Source organism: Mobula hypostoma, chromosome 24, assembly GCF_963921235.1.
Source record: "Mobula hypostoma chromosome 24, sMobHyp1.1, whole genome shotgun sequence".
Lineage (NCBI taxonomy): Eukaryota > Metazoa > Chordata > Chondrichthyes > Myliobatiformes > Myliobatidae > Mobula > Mobula hypostoma.
The window spans coordinates 47,134,122-47,152,141 of NC_086120.1; the positions used below are offsets into that span (position 1 = coordinate 47,134,122).

At 42.0% G+C, this 18,020-nt stretch overlaps 1 protein-coding gene across 1 annotated transcript in view; it reads left to right on the forward strand.

The window, feature by feature from the left end:
- The first annotated feature begins 12,732 nt into the window (after positions 1-12,732).
- The window catches only part of LOC134337496 (unconventional myosin-Va-like), a 175,412-nt gene continuing 170,124 nt past the window's right edge, over positions 12,733-18,020 (forward strand). The window contains exon 1 of the mRNA XM_063032562.1: positions 12,733-12,896. Coding sequence (XP_062888632.1) covers positions 12,870-12,896 — 27 coding nt within the window. The 5' untranslated portion in view covers positions 12,733-12,869. The remainder of the gene's footprint in view (positions 12,897-18,020) is intronic.

Here is an 18,020-nt window from a genome sequence, read left to right on the forward strand (position 1 = left end):
TACATGAATGATATAAAAACTGTACTGAACTACGTAAAAAAACAACACAAAAACTACACTATAGACCTACCCAGGACTGCATAAAGTGCACAAAACAGTGCAGGCATTACAATAAATAATAAACAAGACAATAGGCACAGTAGAGGGCAGTAGGTTGGTGTCAGTCCGGGCTCTGGGTATTGAGGAGTCTGATGACTTGGGGGAGAAAACTGTTACGTAGTCTGGTCATGAGAGCTCAAATGCTTCGGTGCCTGTTGCCAGATGGCAGGAGAGAGAAGAGTTTGTATGAGGGTGTGTGCGGTCCTTCATAATGCTGTTTGCTTTACGGATGCAGCATGTGGTGTAAATGTCTGTAATGGCGGGAAGAGAGACCCCGATGATCTTCTCAGCTGACCTCACTATCCACTGCAGGGTCTTGCGATCCGAGATGGTGCAATTTCTGAACCAGGCAGTGATGTAGCTGCTCAGGATGCTCTCAATACAACCTCTGTAGAACGTGGTGAGGATGGGGGGTGGGAGATGGACTTTTCTCAACCTTCACAGAAAGTAGAGACACTGCTGGGCTTTCTTTGCTATGGAGCTGGTGTTGAGGGACCAGGTGAGATTCTCCGCCAGGTGAACACCAAGAAATTTGGTGTTCTTAACGATCTCTACAGAGGAGGCGATGTTCAGTGGAGAGTGGTCACTCCATGTCCTCCTGCAGTCAACAACCATCTCTGTTTTGTTCACGTTCAGAGACAGGTTGTTGGCTCTGCTCCAGTCCGTTAGCCGCTGCACCTCCTCTCTGTATGCTGACTCATCGTTCTTGCTGATGAGACCCACCATGGTCGTGTCATCGGCGAACTTGATGATGTGGTTCGAGCTGTGTATTGCAGCACAGTCGTGGGTCAGCAGAGTGAACAGCAGTGGACTGAGCACACAACCCTGGGGGGCCCCCGTGCTCAGTGTGATGGTGTTGGAGATGCTGCTTCCAATCCAGACTGACTGAGGTCTCCCAGTCAGGAAGTCTAGAATCCAGTTGCAGAGGGAGGTGTTCAGGCCCAGTAGGCTCAGCTTTCCAATCAGTTTCTGAGGAATGATTGTGTTGAACACTGAACTGAAGTCTATGAACAGCATTCAAACATACGTGTCTTTTTTGTCCAGGTGGGTTAGGGCCAGGTGGAGGGTGATGGCAATGGCGTAGTCTGTTGAACGGTAGCCCCTCCGTTGAAGCAATATACCGGGGTCTGGGTGCTGTCACATGCCAATAGCTACTAGAAGCCACAGCTGAGAGCTGTGTGTCTGGTGGGGACCGAAGGAGAGTGATCTACCCCAGAATGGACATGACAAGCCTCTTTACCAGAGGTGCTACCCCTCCCTGGACACCCCATATGCATGGATTGATTATAAAGTAATGCTGGGCTCAGGTGTGCCTGTGCATAAGGTGACTGACAGGAAATGATAAAGTAGTGGTGGTTGGGGGTTTAGGGGTGTGGAGGGGTGGGTTAGTGAGGGAAGGTATTGATCAGCCTTACTGCTTGGGGAAAGTAACTGTTTTAGTTACTGATCTTTCATACAATTCTCTTTCAGAGTATTTGACTCCAAACACCAGTCCCCTATTTCTGTGTTTTAACATGTTTAAAAATAGGAACTTATGTCATTATTTTTGCTGGATATTTGGTCCGTAGTTATGGAAACAAGATCATTGGTAGTGAATAACAATTTTCTGCCTGCACAGAAGTATCTTTTTAATTTATTTAGAGATACAGCGTGGAATAGGTTCTTCCGCCCCAACGAGCTACACCACCCAGTGACCCACTGATCTAACTCTAGCCTAATCACAATGACCAATTAACCCACTAACTCCGACGTCTTTGGAATGTGGGAGGAGACCCATGCGATCACGGTGAGAGCATAAACTCCTTACAGACACGGCTCCAGAACTGAACTCTGAACTCCGATGCCCCAAGCTGTAATAGCGTTGTGCTAACTGCTACACTGCCGTGGCACCATTGTGTGCGTTGTGTAACTTTTATTATGTGCAGCCAGACTGTAACTGTATCATTTGTACTAATACACTTATTATTTACTATGTTGGAGAAAATTAAATTGCTCAATTAATCATTCTAAGTTAAGCAGTTCACTTTGTTACCTTTAATGAAACACTTTAGATTTGTCCTTTGTTGCTTTAATCACCACATCCTCAATATTGACTCAACATCAGAGTCCTCCCTCTTCATAACACCCCCAGTATCGAGGCCGTAGTTGCATTCTACAGATGCACAGTAAAAAGCATCCGACAAACTGCATCACTGCATGCTGTGGAAACTGCACTGCAGCAAACAGGGAGGCTGTACAACGGGTGGTGGAAACAGCCCAACGCATCACCGGTACCAGTCTACCTGCCATCAAGGATATATACAGAAAGGTGCAGTAACATCACGATGGATCCCACCATCCTGCCCTTAGACTGTTTGTCTCCACCCGTCAGGGAGGAGACTACGTAACATCCAAGTACCAGACTCAAAAACAGTTCCTTTCCCCAAGCAGTAAGGCTGATCAACACCTCCACCCACTAACCCAACTCACCAACACTACTTTATCATTTCCTGTCAGTCTCATTATGTACAGACGCTCCTGTGCCCAGTGTCACTTTATAGACATACAATCAATCTATGTATATCAGCTATTTTAGTTATTTGTATTTATTGTGTTTTTTGAGTATTATTGTATTTCTTTTGTGCTGCATCAGAGCCGGAGTAACAATTTTATTGTGTACTGGGAATGACATTAGCAATCTTGAATCTTGAATCCATTCCGTATGGGCAACCCTTGCTGACATGCCTGGTACCTGAACGGAGATAATGTCCTGATCTCCATCATGTGAACAGATTATCAGGCGGTCAGCGGGAAAAAATATTCCAGGTTATGCTTAAAGTTTCTGTGAAGAAGTGAAATATCCTGCCTCACTCCTTTGACTCTCCATCCCTGAATTACTCGAAGTGGGAAAACAAGCCCTCAAGATGTGTCTCAGATTTGACTCGATGAGACAGAAAGATGCAATCACCAATTATCTACTTAGAACTACAAAACTACATTTATTAAGACAAAACAGAACAAGTATTAGCATACTTACCTAGGTGTGCACGGCCCCTCTCGCTGCAGCACAGCTCCCACTCTCCCGATCTGTGGCGCTGCGTACAAGCAGCCCATCGGCGAAGCCCTGAAAAACCATACTCAAACCCCCCCAAACACTCACTCTTATATCCCTTCTACTGATATGAAATGCTGCAGCAAGTGGACTTAATCAGAGTCAGAATCAGGTTTATTATCACTGGCTTGTGACATGAAATTTGTTAACAGCAGCAGCAGTTTGATGCAATACATAATTTAGCAGAGACAGAAAAAAAATTAATAGTACATAAAATAAAACATAATAAATAAGTAAATTGCACATATTGAATAGATTATTAAAAATGTGCAAAAACAGAGATACTGTATATTAAAAAGGTGAGGTAGTGTCCAAAGCTTCAAAGTCCATTCAGGAATCGGATGGCAGAGGGGAAGAAGCTGTTCCTGAATCACTGAGTGTGTGCCTTCAGGTTTCTGTATCTCCTACCTGATGGTAACAGTGAGAAAAGGGCATGCCCTGGGTGCTGGAGGTCCTTAATAATGGAAGCTGCCTTTCTGAGACACCGCTCCGTAAAGATGTCCTGGGTACTTTGTAGGCTAGTGCCGAAGATGGAGCTGACTAGATTTACAACCTTCTGCAGCTTCTTTCGGTCCTGTGCAGTAGCCCCTCCATAGCAGACAGTGATGCAGCCTGTCAAAATGCTCTCCAAGGTACAACTATAGAAGTTTTTGAGTGTATTTCTTGACATGCCAAATTGCTTCAAAATCCTAAAAAGTATAGCCGCTGTCTTGCCTTCTTTATGACTACATCAATGTGTTGGGATCAGGTTAGATCCTCAGAGATCTCGACACTCAGGAACTTGAAGCTGCTCACTCTCTCCACTTCTGATCCCTCTATGAGGATTGGTGTGTGTTCCTTCGTCTTACCCTTCCTGAAGTCCACAATCAGCTCTTTCATCTTACTGACGCTGAGTGCCAGGTTGTTGCTGTGGCACCATTCCACTAGTTGGCATATCTCACTCCTGTGTGCCCTCTCGTCACCACCTGAGATTCTACCAACAATGGAAGCTACGTGGCATTATCACAAGATTCAAGATTGTTTAATGTCATTTCCTGTGCACAGGTTTAAGGAGAACAAAGTAATTATTATTACAGATGCTTTGCAGCACAAAAAAACACAAAAGATAAAGAACCCAATAATAATAAAGATAGAAACACACAATAAATATAAATAACAAATTTCACGACATATGCTGGTGATATTAAGCATGATTCTGATTTTGATTCAGATTCTGAATACATAAGATGGTAAGGTGGAGATACGTCTCTACCAAAGGAGGTGTAAGGTGCTCCTTCCCTCTGTTACCCTTGGGCAAGGTGTTGCACCTGCATTGTCCCCTAATCAGGGTCACAGGGAGCCGGGGGAGCAGGTGGTGGATGGTTGTATAAGCAGCCGGTCCATATCACAAGTCCTGCTTATGTGACCACTGACGCCAGGCAGACAATCTCTGAAGAGCATTGATATTGGCTGGGGTCACCCATCTTGTAAAGACACTGCCCAGAAGAAGACAATGGCAAACTACTTGTGTAGAAAAATTTGCCAAGAACAATTAAAGTCACGGAAAGACCAAGATTGCCCATGTCATCCGACACGTCACATAACGAACACAGGAACATAATCTAAGATAGCTTACATACATAGGTTGGTTGTATGTTCTTAAAGTGACACTAGGCTATATATAAAGTAACTGACAGGAAATAATACAGTCGTGGTGGAGATAGTGGGTGGAGTGTTGATCAGCCTCACTGCGTAGGGAAAGGAACTGTTTTTGAGCCTGATGGTCCTGGTGTGGATGCTATAGAGCCACCTCCCTGATGGGAGTGGGACAAACAGTTGATAAGCAGGGTGGTTGGGATCCTGCATATTGCTACTGGCCCTTTTTTTGTATATATGTCCTTGATGGCAGGTAGGCTGGTGCCAGAGATGCAATGGGCAGGTTTGACTACCCATTGTAAAGCCTTCCTGTTTGCCGCAGTACATATGCAGCAGTGATGTAGCTTGTTAAGATGCTCTCCACTGCGCATCGGTGGAATGACGTGAGTATGGATTGGGACTATCGAATTAGAATCAATTATCACTTGTCACTACTCTTCGCAAGTCCCACCCCTGTGTTCAGCTAACTCATTCCCATGGCTGTTCCCACAGTATTGCATTGTCACGGTGTCCTTCCACAGTCGTAATCAAAGTTTCTGCAGCCAGCTCTGATACATTCAAGGCCACATCGGTGATAAGGCATTCAACAAGCATAAAGATACAATACAGGACAGTATTGATAACACCCAAGCCGTGCAGCAAGAACACAACAAGGACTTGTTACAGCAGCAGAAGAAATAGACCTCCTGACGTTCTCTACAAGAGTCTGTGTCAAAATCCAGTTTATTGTTAAACGCACAAGTACGTGTATGCATGGGTGCAAGGAAAAGCATACTTGCAGCACCATTGCAGGGACATAGCATCAGAGACACAGTTAAACCTAACTTGTACAAGAAATAAAAAAAACATAAATTAAACATATACAAAAAAGAACACAATAAGAATAAAAAAAACAAAGTTGATTGTAGTGTTGATATAGTTGACTGTAGCCTCCACTGAATCCAGGACATCTTCAAGGAGCGATGCCTCAGAAAGGCGGTGTCCATTACTAAGGACCGCTCATTGTCCAGGACGTGTCCTCTTCTCATTGCTACCATGAGGGAGGAGGGACAGGAGCCTGAAGACACAGACTCTGTGATTCAAAAACAGCTTCTTCCCCACTGCTATCAGATTTCCGAATGATCATTAAACCCATGAACACTACATCAATACTTTTTTATTTCCTATATTTGTACTATTTATTTAATTTAACTATTTAATTTTATATACTTCCTGTAATTCACAGTTGTTTTTCTCTCCATTGTTATGTATTGCATTGTACTGCTGCCGCAAAGATGCCAGATTTCATGACATATTCTGGTGATAGTAAACCTGATTCTGATTCTGAAAGTACATTGATCTGATGGACACCCACAGCTCCAGTCTGCTACTTAAATTTGCTGACGATACCACATTAATTGACCTTATCTCAAATAATAGCCTACAGAGAAGAAGTCATCACCCTGACACAGTTGTATCAAGAAAACAACCTCTCCCTCAATGTTGCAAAAACAAAGGAGCTGGTTGTGGATTACAGGAGGAATGGAGACAGGCTAACCCCAATTGACATCAATGGTTCTGGGGTTGAGAGGGTGAACAACTTTAAGTTCCTCGGCATACACGTCACCAAGGATTTTACATGATCTCACGGCTGTGTGGTGAAAAAGGCACAACAGCGCCCCTTTCACCTCAGATGGCTGAAGAAGTTTGGCATGTCCCCAGATCCTAAGGACTTTCTACAGGGGCACAATTGAGAGCATCCTGACTGGCTGCATCACGGCCTGGTGTGGGAACTGTACTTCCCTCAATCGCAGGACTCTGCAGAGAGTGGTGTGGACAGCCCAGCGCATCTGTAGATGTGAACTTCCCACTATTCAGGACAATTACAGAGACATGTGTGTAAAAAGGGCCCGAAGGATCATTGGGGACCCGAGTCACCCCAACTACAAGCTGTTCCAGCTGCTACCATCCGGGAAACTGTACTGCAGCATAAAAGCCAAGACCAACAGGCTCTGGGACAGCTTCTTCCACCAGGCAATCGGACTGATTAATTCATGCTGACACAACTGTATTTCTATGTTATATTGACTGTCCCGTTGTACATACTATTTATTATGAATTACTATAAATTGCACATTGCACATTCAGACGGAGATGTAACGTAAAGATTTTTACTCCTCATGTACTGTATATGAAGGATGTAAGACATAAAGTCAATTCAATTCAATTCTGGATATAGGTTCAAGGGGCCTGTTAGCTATCCCTTCTTTACAATTCCCCCTACAGTTATACATAGTTGGTGGCTTTCTTTAAGACAACAAGAAACTTTAAAATGTGGCCGAACATTTGAATTCCCATTCCCATTCTCATTCTGACATGTCAGAACATGGCCTCCTCTTATGACGTGATGAGGCTACCCTCAGGGTGGAGGAGTAACACCTTATTTTCCATCTGGGTAGCCCCAACCTGATGGCATGAATATCAATTTCTCCTTCCAGTTAAAAAATATTCCTTCTCCATCCCTTCTTCTTCTATTTCTCACACTGGCCTCTTACCTCTTCTCACCTGCCTATCACATCTCCCTGGGATCCCTCCTCCTTCCCTTTCTGTTATGGTCCACTCTCCTCTCCTATCAGATTCCCTCCGTTCCTGCCCTTTATCTTTCCTAACCGTTTGGCTTCACCTACCACCTTCTAGCTAGCTTCCTTCCTTTCCCCCCTCCTTTTTATTCTGGCATCTTTTTCCTTCCCTTCCAATCCTGATGACAGGTCTCAGTCTGAAATGTCGACTGTTTATTCCTTTCCATAGATGCTGCCTGACCTGCTGAGTTCCTCCAGCATTTTGTATGTGTTGCTTTAAAAGGTTTTTTCCTCCTAGTATCCCTGCCACATCACATTCCCTTTTTGAAAAGTCCTTTAAAGATTTGCCTTTAGTAGTCCCTCCCTCCTTTCAGACTAAAAAGGCTGAAGGTTAAAGGGGGCGAATGAGTCTATAGAGAAGGTATTGAGCGTTTAATGAACTAGTTTCTTTTTTGTGGATTTACCTAATATTGAAGTGTGTACAATTAAAACAGTCAATCAACCTATCTGATCAGTAAGTTGTATTGTGCACTTGCAGTATGTTCAAAGTTCAAAGTAAATTTATCATCAAACTATATATATGTCACCATATACAACCATCTTCATGCAGGTATTCACAGTAGAACAAAGAAATACATTAGAATCAATGACAATCTAAGCACAAAGACTGACGAGCAACCAATGTGCAAAGGAAGACAAATTGTGCAAATACAAAAAAACCCTAATAAATAAATAAATAAATGTTACTGAGAGCATAAAATGTAGAGTGCTTGAAAATGAGTCACTCCAGTAGGCTGTGGAGCCAGTTCACTGTTGAGGTGAGTGAAATTATCTGTGCTGTTTCAGAAGCCTGCTGGATGAGGGGTAATAACTGTTCCTGAACCTGGCTGTGTGGGTCCCAATAGCGGTAACAAGGTGGGAGACCTTGGTGATGGATCCTGCACTCCTGTGACAGAACGCCTTGTAGATGTCCTCTCTGGTGGAGAGAGCAGGCTGTATGCAACACTTTCTGTAGGCTTTTTCATTTTTATTAAGTTCAGATAGATCAAATATGCTTTTAAAGGTCAAGTTCAAGTTTATTGTCATTTCAACTGTATACATTTATACCGCCAAATGAAACAATGTTCCTCTGGACCAAGGTGCACAACATAGTACAAACACTATAAGAAATAATAACGTGCACTTACATCATAAGTTAAAAAACAAGCTTTCTCAGATACGTTACCCACAAAAACTGTTGTAGTCAGACCACTACTTTTGTCACTTTCACGTTTACTCTGAGCAGCAGGGTCCTCCTTTAGCCCAATAGGCTTTCCAACCAGAGGCACAGAGGTTGGCATCGACATCTGTTTGCCTTCTGCCATGGAAATATTAAATACACGACAGTTACCTTAACCAGACAACAAAAAGCTTCCAGGCTGTTAAAGCCACTGTAACATCCAACTGGTTAGCAGTGGCTGTCGACCTTCATGGGGACCAAATGCGGCCTGAACCACCATGTCAGCTTCCCATTGCTGTTTGTAAAGAGTTTTTATGTTTTCCCTGTGACGGTGTGGGTTTCCTCAGGGTGCTCCAGTTTCTGCCTACATTCCAAAGGTGTACAGATTCGGGTTAGTGAATTGTGGGCAAGTTATGTTGGCGCCAGAAGCATAAGAGCACTTTTGGTCTGCCCCCAGCACATCTTCGGACTATCTTGGTCATTGACGCAAACAATGCATTTTATGTACAGTACACGTGATAATAAAGCTAATCTTATAATCTCAATAAATACAAATTTAAGAGACTACTAGACAGGTATATGGAGGAATTTCAGTTGGGGGGTTATATGGGAGGCAGGGTTTAAGGGTCAGCACAATGTTGTGGACAGATAGGCCTGTACTGTGCTGTACTATTCTTTGTTCTTTGTTCTTTAAATACTTGTTTTGCTAACAATGTCCACCTTTCATATAGAAAAATAAAGGAAAAAATATAAAGTTATGCCATTTGACCAAACGCATATTGGCTGTTGCTTATGTGTTTTGTAATCTTTTAATTTAAATGCCCTTGTAGGAGAATGAGCAGAATTTCGAGTTTGGAGACATGAGGGACTTGGGACGCTGGAATCTCTAGCAACAAGCCAGTTACTGGAGGAACTCAGCAGGTAAGACATTTCTACAATCCCTCACACCGTTTCACACAGAATGAAGAGATTGTCTCCATTCTTTTATCTTCATGAGGAGGTGGAAATAGACGCTGGAAGTTTTGGGGATTTAGATTTTATTTCTTTACCTCCCGTCTGTGGAAATGTGAAACTAAAACAGAAGATGTGACAGCAAACTATTGATGAATCCATCAAAAATCGTGTGTGTTCTCTCCGTGTGTTCCAGTTTCCTCCCACATTCCAAATAAAGATGAATGGGTTAAGGTTTATAAATTGTGAACTCATCAAAAGCGAACTGTTGATGAATCAGCTATACAGTACATTATTCATGAAAGGAGCTCGACTGTCATAATTTGGAAGTGATATTGTAATATTCAGTTTTATATAATTTTATTTTAATGTATTTGTAAAGTTCTTGGCTCCCAAAAGAATAGGTAAAATAAATTATTAAAACACATATGATCAATATTTCAAGGTTTACATTCATTACTGCAAAGATAATATGCATTAAAATGAAGTTGAAAGAAATCTACCCAAGATGTTCTTGAATTGTTTTGCTGTAAATTTCCCCTGAAATCAGAATCAGGTTTAATATCACTGGCATAAGTTGTGAAATTTGTTGTTTTTGCGGCAGCGGTACATTGCAATACATAGTAATAAAAACTATAAATTACAGGAGATGTGTATAAAAGAGAAAGAATAAATTAAGTAAGTGGTGCAAAAAGAGAGGAAAAATACTACTGAGCTATTGTTCATAAGTTCAATGTTCAGAAATCTGATGGTGGAGGAGAAGAAGCTGTTCCCAAAACATTGGGCGTGTGTCTTCAGGTTCCTGTTTCTCCTCTTTGATGGTAGCAGTGAGAAGCGGGTGATGGGGATCCTTAATGATGGACGCTGCCTTTTTGAGGCATCACCTTTTCGAGGTGTCCTGGATGCTGGGGAGGCTGGTGCCCATGATGGAGCTGACTGAGTTTACAACTTCCTGCAGCTTATTCCGTCCGGTGTAGTGGTGCCTCCACGCCAGACGGTGAAGCAGTCAGTTAGAATGCTCTCCACTGTACATCTGTAGAAATCTGCAAGTGTCTTTGGTGACGTACCAATTCTCCTTAAACTCCTAATGAAATCTAGCAGCTGTCATGCCTTCTTTGTAATTGTATCAATATGTTGGGCTCAGGATAGATCCACAGAAATGTTGACACCAAGGAACTTGAAAATGCTCACCCTTTCCACTTCTGATCCCTTGTAAAGTCTGGTGTGTGCTCTCTTTTGACTTCTCCTTCCTGTTGTTGCTTTGTGGCCATTCTTCAAAACATGAGTGTAAAGGAGAACAAAATGATTGTTACTCTGGATTCGACGCAGCATAAAAAATGCAATAAGCACAATAAAAAACAATCAATATAAATATAAAACAATCCTATAACACAATGTACTCGTAACTATTTGAAATAGTGATTTTGATACATGTACAGTTCACTCTATGTTTCAGTGTACATATGATAAATAAATCTAAATCTGAATTTGATTGAACTAAGTAACAGTTTTGCTTTTTAAAATTCTGTTAATGGTGATCATTGCAAATATACATTCAGTGACCACTTTATTAGGTACACCTGCTTGTTAATGCAAATGTCTAATCAGCTATTCAGTGGCGGCAACTCAATGATAAAAGCATGCAGACATGGTCAAGAGGTTCAGTTGTTGCTCAGACCAAACATCAGAATGGGGAAGAAACACGATCAAAGTGACTTTGACCATGAAATGATTGTTGGTGGCAGACGGCGTGGTTTGAGTATCTCAGAACCTGCTGATCCCCTGGGATTTTTCACACACACAGGGTTTACAAAGAATGGTGTGAGAAATAAAAAAAACATCCACTGAGCAGCAGTTCTGTGAACGAAAAAGTCTTGTAATGAGAGAAGTCAGAGGAGAATGGCCAGACTGTTTCAAGCTGAAAGGAAGGCAACAAATAACCTCGTGTTACAACAGTGGTGTACCGAAGAGTATCCCTGAACACACAACACTTTGAGGCTTGAAGTGGGTGGGCTGCAGCAGCAGATGATCACAGTGCATTCTACTCTTGTACCTAATAAACAAGCGTAGATAAGGTCCCACTGATTCCTGTTTTATTATCTACGCAGGTTTCGTCCTGCTTGGAAAACAAATGAAGCTCAACATTTTCAGGACCTTCAAATCTCCAGAGTAATTTCAGTTCCCAATACCAATACTTTCATAATGAATCATCAACTCTGTTCTATTTGAGTTAGAACTGCTGTATTTATTGAAAGACTCTTGAAACAAAGGACACAATTCTAAGAAATCTAAATTTGGCAGAATTTTGGCATTAAGGGAGATTTAGTTCTACCTGTGCTGTACATGGAGTATTAAATTTCAAACTGTACTTGATTCAAATTAAGTTTTTTTGTAACATTATGGAGGTAACAAGAACTTATAACAAAATGTAAACAGACAACTCTATAGAAAGTGGAATGATACTGTTCTTGGCAGTTAGAGACTAGGATAACGACAATAAAATGAAGCTGGTGAGGCATTTGGAGATATTTGAGCATTCTGAGGAACAACAGTGGTGATTATCAAAGCTCCTTCACCACTTTATGTCCACTGCCATCAGTTCTGGTTGAGATCCTTGGTGACCATTTCACCCAAACCCCCTCCTAGAGCTCTAACTCATCTGAAGAAAATAATTAAAATATTCTTGTTCTCTTTCCTTGCCTTCATTCCGCTCAATAATCAGAATCAGGTTTAATGTCACTGGCATAAGTCATGAAATTTGTTGTTTTGCAGCAGCAGTACATTGCAATACATAATAATAAAAAGCTATAAATTATAATTGTGGAGGGGAAGAAGCTGTTCCTAAAACATTGAGTGTGTATCTTCAGGTTCCTGTGCCTCCTCCTGGATGGTAGCATTGAGAAGAGGGCATGCCCTGGGTGATGGGGGACCTTAATGATGGTTGCCACTCTTTTGAAGATGCCCTCGATCTGGGGAAGCTAGTGCCCATGATGGAGCTGGATGAGTTTTCAATATTAATTTTTTACAATCGCAGATTTATTAATTGCCGCCTACGGTCCCTTTATACGATGACCAACGAGGCCGGACTTTCCGAGATGGTCCTGTCACGTTGTCCGGGGAACGGAGTGAGGAGGAGGAGTTGAGGGTCGGAGGGACGTGTCCCTCAGGGCAGGTGTGAGTGCAGTCACGTGGAGGGAGGTCGTTCTGTCTGAGCAAAAGTCGGCAGGGCGCCGGAGAAGAGTTAAACCCGTTCCTAGAGGGAGGTTGCTGGTTCGGTACCGGCGAGGTTTGCCAAGGATTTCGCTGCAGGGACACCATGTCAGTAGCCGAACTTTACACCAAGGTACTCTCTCGGGCTGTATGCTTTCTTAAACAGTAAATACCTACTCTAACCATAATGCCGGCCTTGAGATTGTCTCACTACGTGGGTACAACGGGTTTTAAATGTTTTAAATGTGCAGGCAACTGGGATTCATTGAAAGTGGCGTGGTGGTCGGTATAGACATAGTGGGCCGAAAGGCCTGGCCCTGTTCCGTTCTATGAAGCAATGTTTTGATTGGGAACTTGAATAAAATTGCACTTAAAGTGCCAAAAGGTTTGAGTATTCCACACCCGCTGTTTGAAACTAGTTCGGAATTATTGGTCTCGATTGACCAATCACATTGTTGTAGACAGTGATAGTATTTAAATCCTCATGATTTTAAACAAACGAGCCCTAACTGAACAGACAGCTGTGTGTAGCATTGCAGAGTAAGATAACAGTGCACTTTCCCCAGTTATTTTCTTACTGAGTTGAAGTATTATAAAATCGCAATTCATGAAATGGAACTCTTATTTGAAATGCTAATTAGCAAGTATTCGGTTTACAAACCTACACAAAGTAAATGAATTTTTACCCAAAAAGTGAATTGTTCATTTTCTCAAAGACATTTATTTAGTTGTCAAATAACAAGTCTTGACTGCTTTTATTCAAGTCAGAAGTTTTTTTTAAATTACTGGGCTTTCAAAGTGCACCTTATCTTAAAATTATATCCTTGGAGATTGTTGTGTAATGCTAAAATTGTGTATTGGGGTATTCTTTATGAATTGAATTGACTTTATTACTTATATCCTTCATATACATGAGGAGTAAAAATCTTTATATTATGTCTGTCTAAATGTGCAATTTATAATAATTTATAATAAATAGTATGTGCAACAGGACAGTCGATATAACATAGAAATACACTTCTATTAGCAGTCTGATGGCCTGGTGGAAGAAGCTGTCCTGGAGCCTGTTGGTCCTGGATTTTATGCTGCAGTACTGTTTCCCAGATGGTAGCAGCTGGAACAGTTTGTGGTTGGGGTGACTCGGGTCTCAGATGATCCTTCACGCCCTTTTTACACACCTGTCTCTGTAAATGTACTGAATAGTGGGAAGTTCACATCTACAGATGTGTTGGGCTGTCTGCACCACTTTCTGCAGAGTCCTGCGATTGAGGGAAGCACAATTCCCATACCAGGCAGTGATACAGCCAGTCAGGATGCTCTCAGTTGTTCCCCTGTAGAAAGTGTTTCCTAGGGAAGTTTTAAAATTGAATAATTTTGATTTAAGTATTTCTTGAGAAATTTTCTGAAGTTACTCTGTTTCAAAGGCTCAGTTAATATCAGAGAATGTATACGGGGTGCAATTTGAAATTTGTACTTTACACAAACATCCATGAAATGATAAACACCATAGAATGAATGATAGAAACATTGAAGCCTCCCCCTAAGTAAAAGTACTTGTGTGAATTGTTTTATTGTCATGTGTAGTGAGGTACAGTGAAAAAGTTAATTTTGCATGCCATCCATACAGAGCACTTCATTACAAGTAGACTGGGGTAGTACAAGGGGAAGGCATTAACAGAATGCAGAATAAAGTGCTACAGTTATAGAGGGAGTACAGGCAGACGCTAAGATGCCAGGCCAAGATGAGGTAGATTGTGAGGTCAAGAGCCTGTCTTGTTGTACGAAGGTCTGTTCAAAAGTCTTAAACACTGGGATAGAGACGGTTCTTCAGCCTGGTGGTATGTGGTTCTACTTGAGGCCCATATTAGTAGGACTTGGTGATGTGGCAAATGCCAGATTGGTTGACAGAGCTAAGCTCAGTGTGGACTGTCTTTGATGCACAATTAAATATCCATCATTGGAAATGCTCTCCCCACCGTTGAGCACATCTATAAGAAGCACAGCCACAAAAAGCAGCATCCATCATCAAGGAGCCCCACCACCCAGTCCATACTCTGTTCTCGCTGCTGCCACCGGGAAGGAGGTACAGGAGCCTCGGGTTCCACACCACCAGGTTCAGGAACAGTTATAACCCTTTGACCATCAGGCTCTTGAACCAGCATGGATAACTTCACTCACCTCAACAATGAACTGATTCCAGAACCAATGGACTCGCTTTCAAGGACTCTACAAATCCATGTTCTCAATATTATTTATTTACTTTTTATTATTTTTGTATTTTGCACTTTGTCAGTCTTTGTGGTTTTTTTTTTCATTGATTCTATTGTACAATATTTCCTTTGTTCTACTATAAATGCCAGCAAGACAATGAATCTCAGGTTGTATATGGTGACATGCATGTAGTTTGATAATAAATTTACTTTCAACTTTGATATTCTTATTTTCACTTCCAGATTGGGATTCTGCAGCATCTAAGGATTCTTCAATCTAATTGAAGGATTGTGCTATACTTACTGTTTGTGTAGATTCCAAATAATTTCTGTTGAGCATCATGGTAAATCTCGTATCTGAATATCCTGGTATAAAAGCTCATGAAGTCTGAGTTAGTGTAACTATCAATGAGGACTGTCCCCTTCCTTCACCTCACCTGGGCCCACCTATCACCTGCCAGCTTTCCACCTTCCCCTCCCCTTCCACCTTATCCTGGCTTCTCCCTCCTTAGTTTCTAGTTCTGGTGAAGGTTTTGGCCTGAAACTTAAACTGTTTATTCCCCTCCATAGATGGGAATATCGCCTGATCGCCCGAGTTCCTCCGACATTTTGTGTGTCTGTTTTCTCGTTACAAAGCTTGTGCTGAAATGTTTTACTGTATTTTGGAGGGAAACGGGAAGTATAGAAGCTTCTTTGAGAATTTTTTTCTACTAATATTTGACAATTTTCCAAGTAAGTATGTTGAGGTGGAGAGAGTTAGTAACTTCAGATTCCTGGGTGTTCCTATTTCAGAGGACCTGTGCTGGACCCAGCATGTAAGTGTAATTGTGAAGAAAGCACAGCAGCTTCTCTACTTCCTTGGGAGTCTGTAGAGATTTGGCATGACATCTAAAACTTTGACAAACTTCTATAGTTGTGTAGTGGAGAGTGTATTAACAGGCTGCATCACAGCCTGGTATGGAAACACCAATGCTTCTGAACAGAAAATCCTACAGCAGGTTTTGGATTTGGCCCAGTCCCTCATGAGTAACCCCTCCCCCCATCACCACCACTGAACACATCTACATGCTGTTGTAGGAGAAGAAGCATCCGTTTTCAGAGATCCTCACCACCCAGGCCATGCTCTCTTCCTGCCACTGCCATCAGGTAGAAGGTACAAGAGCCTCAGGACTCGCACTGCCAGGTTCAGCCACCAGGCTTGTGAACAGAAGAGGATAACTATACTCACTTGCCCATCCATCGAGATGATCCCACAGCCAGTGATCTCACTTTAAGGACCTTTCTCTCATGTTCACATTCTTTATTGCTATTTATTTATATTTGCATTTGCACAGTTTGTGGTCTTCTGCACTCTGGGTGATCTTTCATTGATCCTGTTATAGTTACTATTCAATAGATTTGTTCAGTATGCCCATAAGAAAATGAATCTTAGGGTTATATATGGTGACCTACAGGGATATGTACTTCGATAATGAACTTACTTATGTGCGATAGCAAAATATCTCCTCAACTCTGCAGTCCCAACAGACATATCATTCTGTCTTTTCCACAAGTAGAATCGATCTGCTTGATATTCAATATTAATGGAGCTTGCAACCCCAGATCTGTTGCTATCTCATCTGTAATTAATATTCAAGGTTGTTTATTGTATTCTTCAGAGCATGAAATGATTGTTGCTCCAGATCCAATGCGGCATAAAAAATGCACCAATAAGCATAAAGGACATAATTTTAAAAATAATATGGTGGATATTAACATTCTAATATTGCTTGTGCCTCAGTCTTAAAGCAAGGATGTAATGTTGAGATTTTGTAAGGCACAGATGAAGCCTCACTTGAAATATTGTGAGCAGTTTTGGGCTCCTTACCTAAGAAAGATATGTGCTGACATTGGAAGGGGTTCAGAGGAGGTTCACTGAAATAATTCTGGGATTGAAAGGCTTGTCATATGAGGTGTGTTTGATGGCTCTGGGCATCTACTCACTGGAATTTAGAAGAATGAGAGGTGACCTCATTGAAACCTGTCAAATGTTGAAAGGCCTCGATAGAGTGGACGTGAAGAGAATGTTTCCTATAATGGGGGAGTCTAGGACCAGAGGACACAGCCTCAGAATAGGGGGGTGTCCATTTAGAACACTGAGGACTCTCTTTATCCAGACAGTGGATGAATGTGTGGAATTTGTTGCTGCAGGCAGTTGTGGAGGCCAAGTCTTTGTGTATATTTAAGGCAAAGGTTGATAGATTTGTGATTAGTCGGGGCATGAGGGATATGGGGAGAAGGCAGGAAAGTAGAGCTGATAGGAAAATTGGATCAGCCATGATGAAATGGTAGAACAGACTCAATGGGCCAAATGGCCTAATTCTGCTCTTGTATCGTATGGTCTCACGGTTGTTAATTTCATGCAGGACATTAATGTTTTCACATGGTGAGGTATTAAACTAACTAGTGGATGCAGTCAGATGGTGATGGTTTGGCAAGACTTGCATTTGGATAAAGTGAGGCAGGCATGGTAATCAACCTGCAATTAAATCTGGCACATTCCCTGTTTGCCAATTGCCTCAGTGCTCTTGAGCGAGCCAAGACTGACACCTAATTTATTTCTGTGAAGTACTTGTCATCATGTTTGCAGAGAACCTGGAAGCCTTAGGAGAACAAGGCCGAGTCTTTAAAACATTTTTTAATTCTGGGAAATGGTCCAAGATCCACTTTGAGGTTGACTCCAGCAATACACAAATGCTGGAGAACCTCAGTGGGTCAGGCATCTTCCAGCATTTTGTGTATTGCTCCAGATTTCCAGCATCTGCGGTCTTGTGTCCATAAAACCATAAGACATGGAGAAGAATTCGGCCCTATGAGTCTGCTCTGCCGTTCCATCATGGCTGATTTATTATGTCTCTCAACCCCATGCTCCTACCTTCTCCCTGTAACCTGGGAAGTCCTGACTAATCAAGAACCTATCAACCTCCACTTTAAATATACCCAATGACTTCGCCTCCACAGCTGTCTGATGTGATGAATTCCACAGGTTCACCATCCTCTGGCCAAAG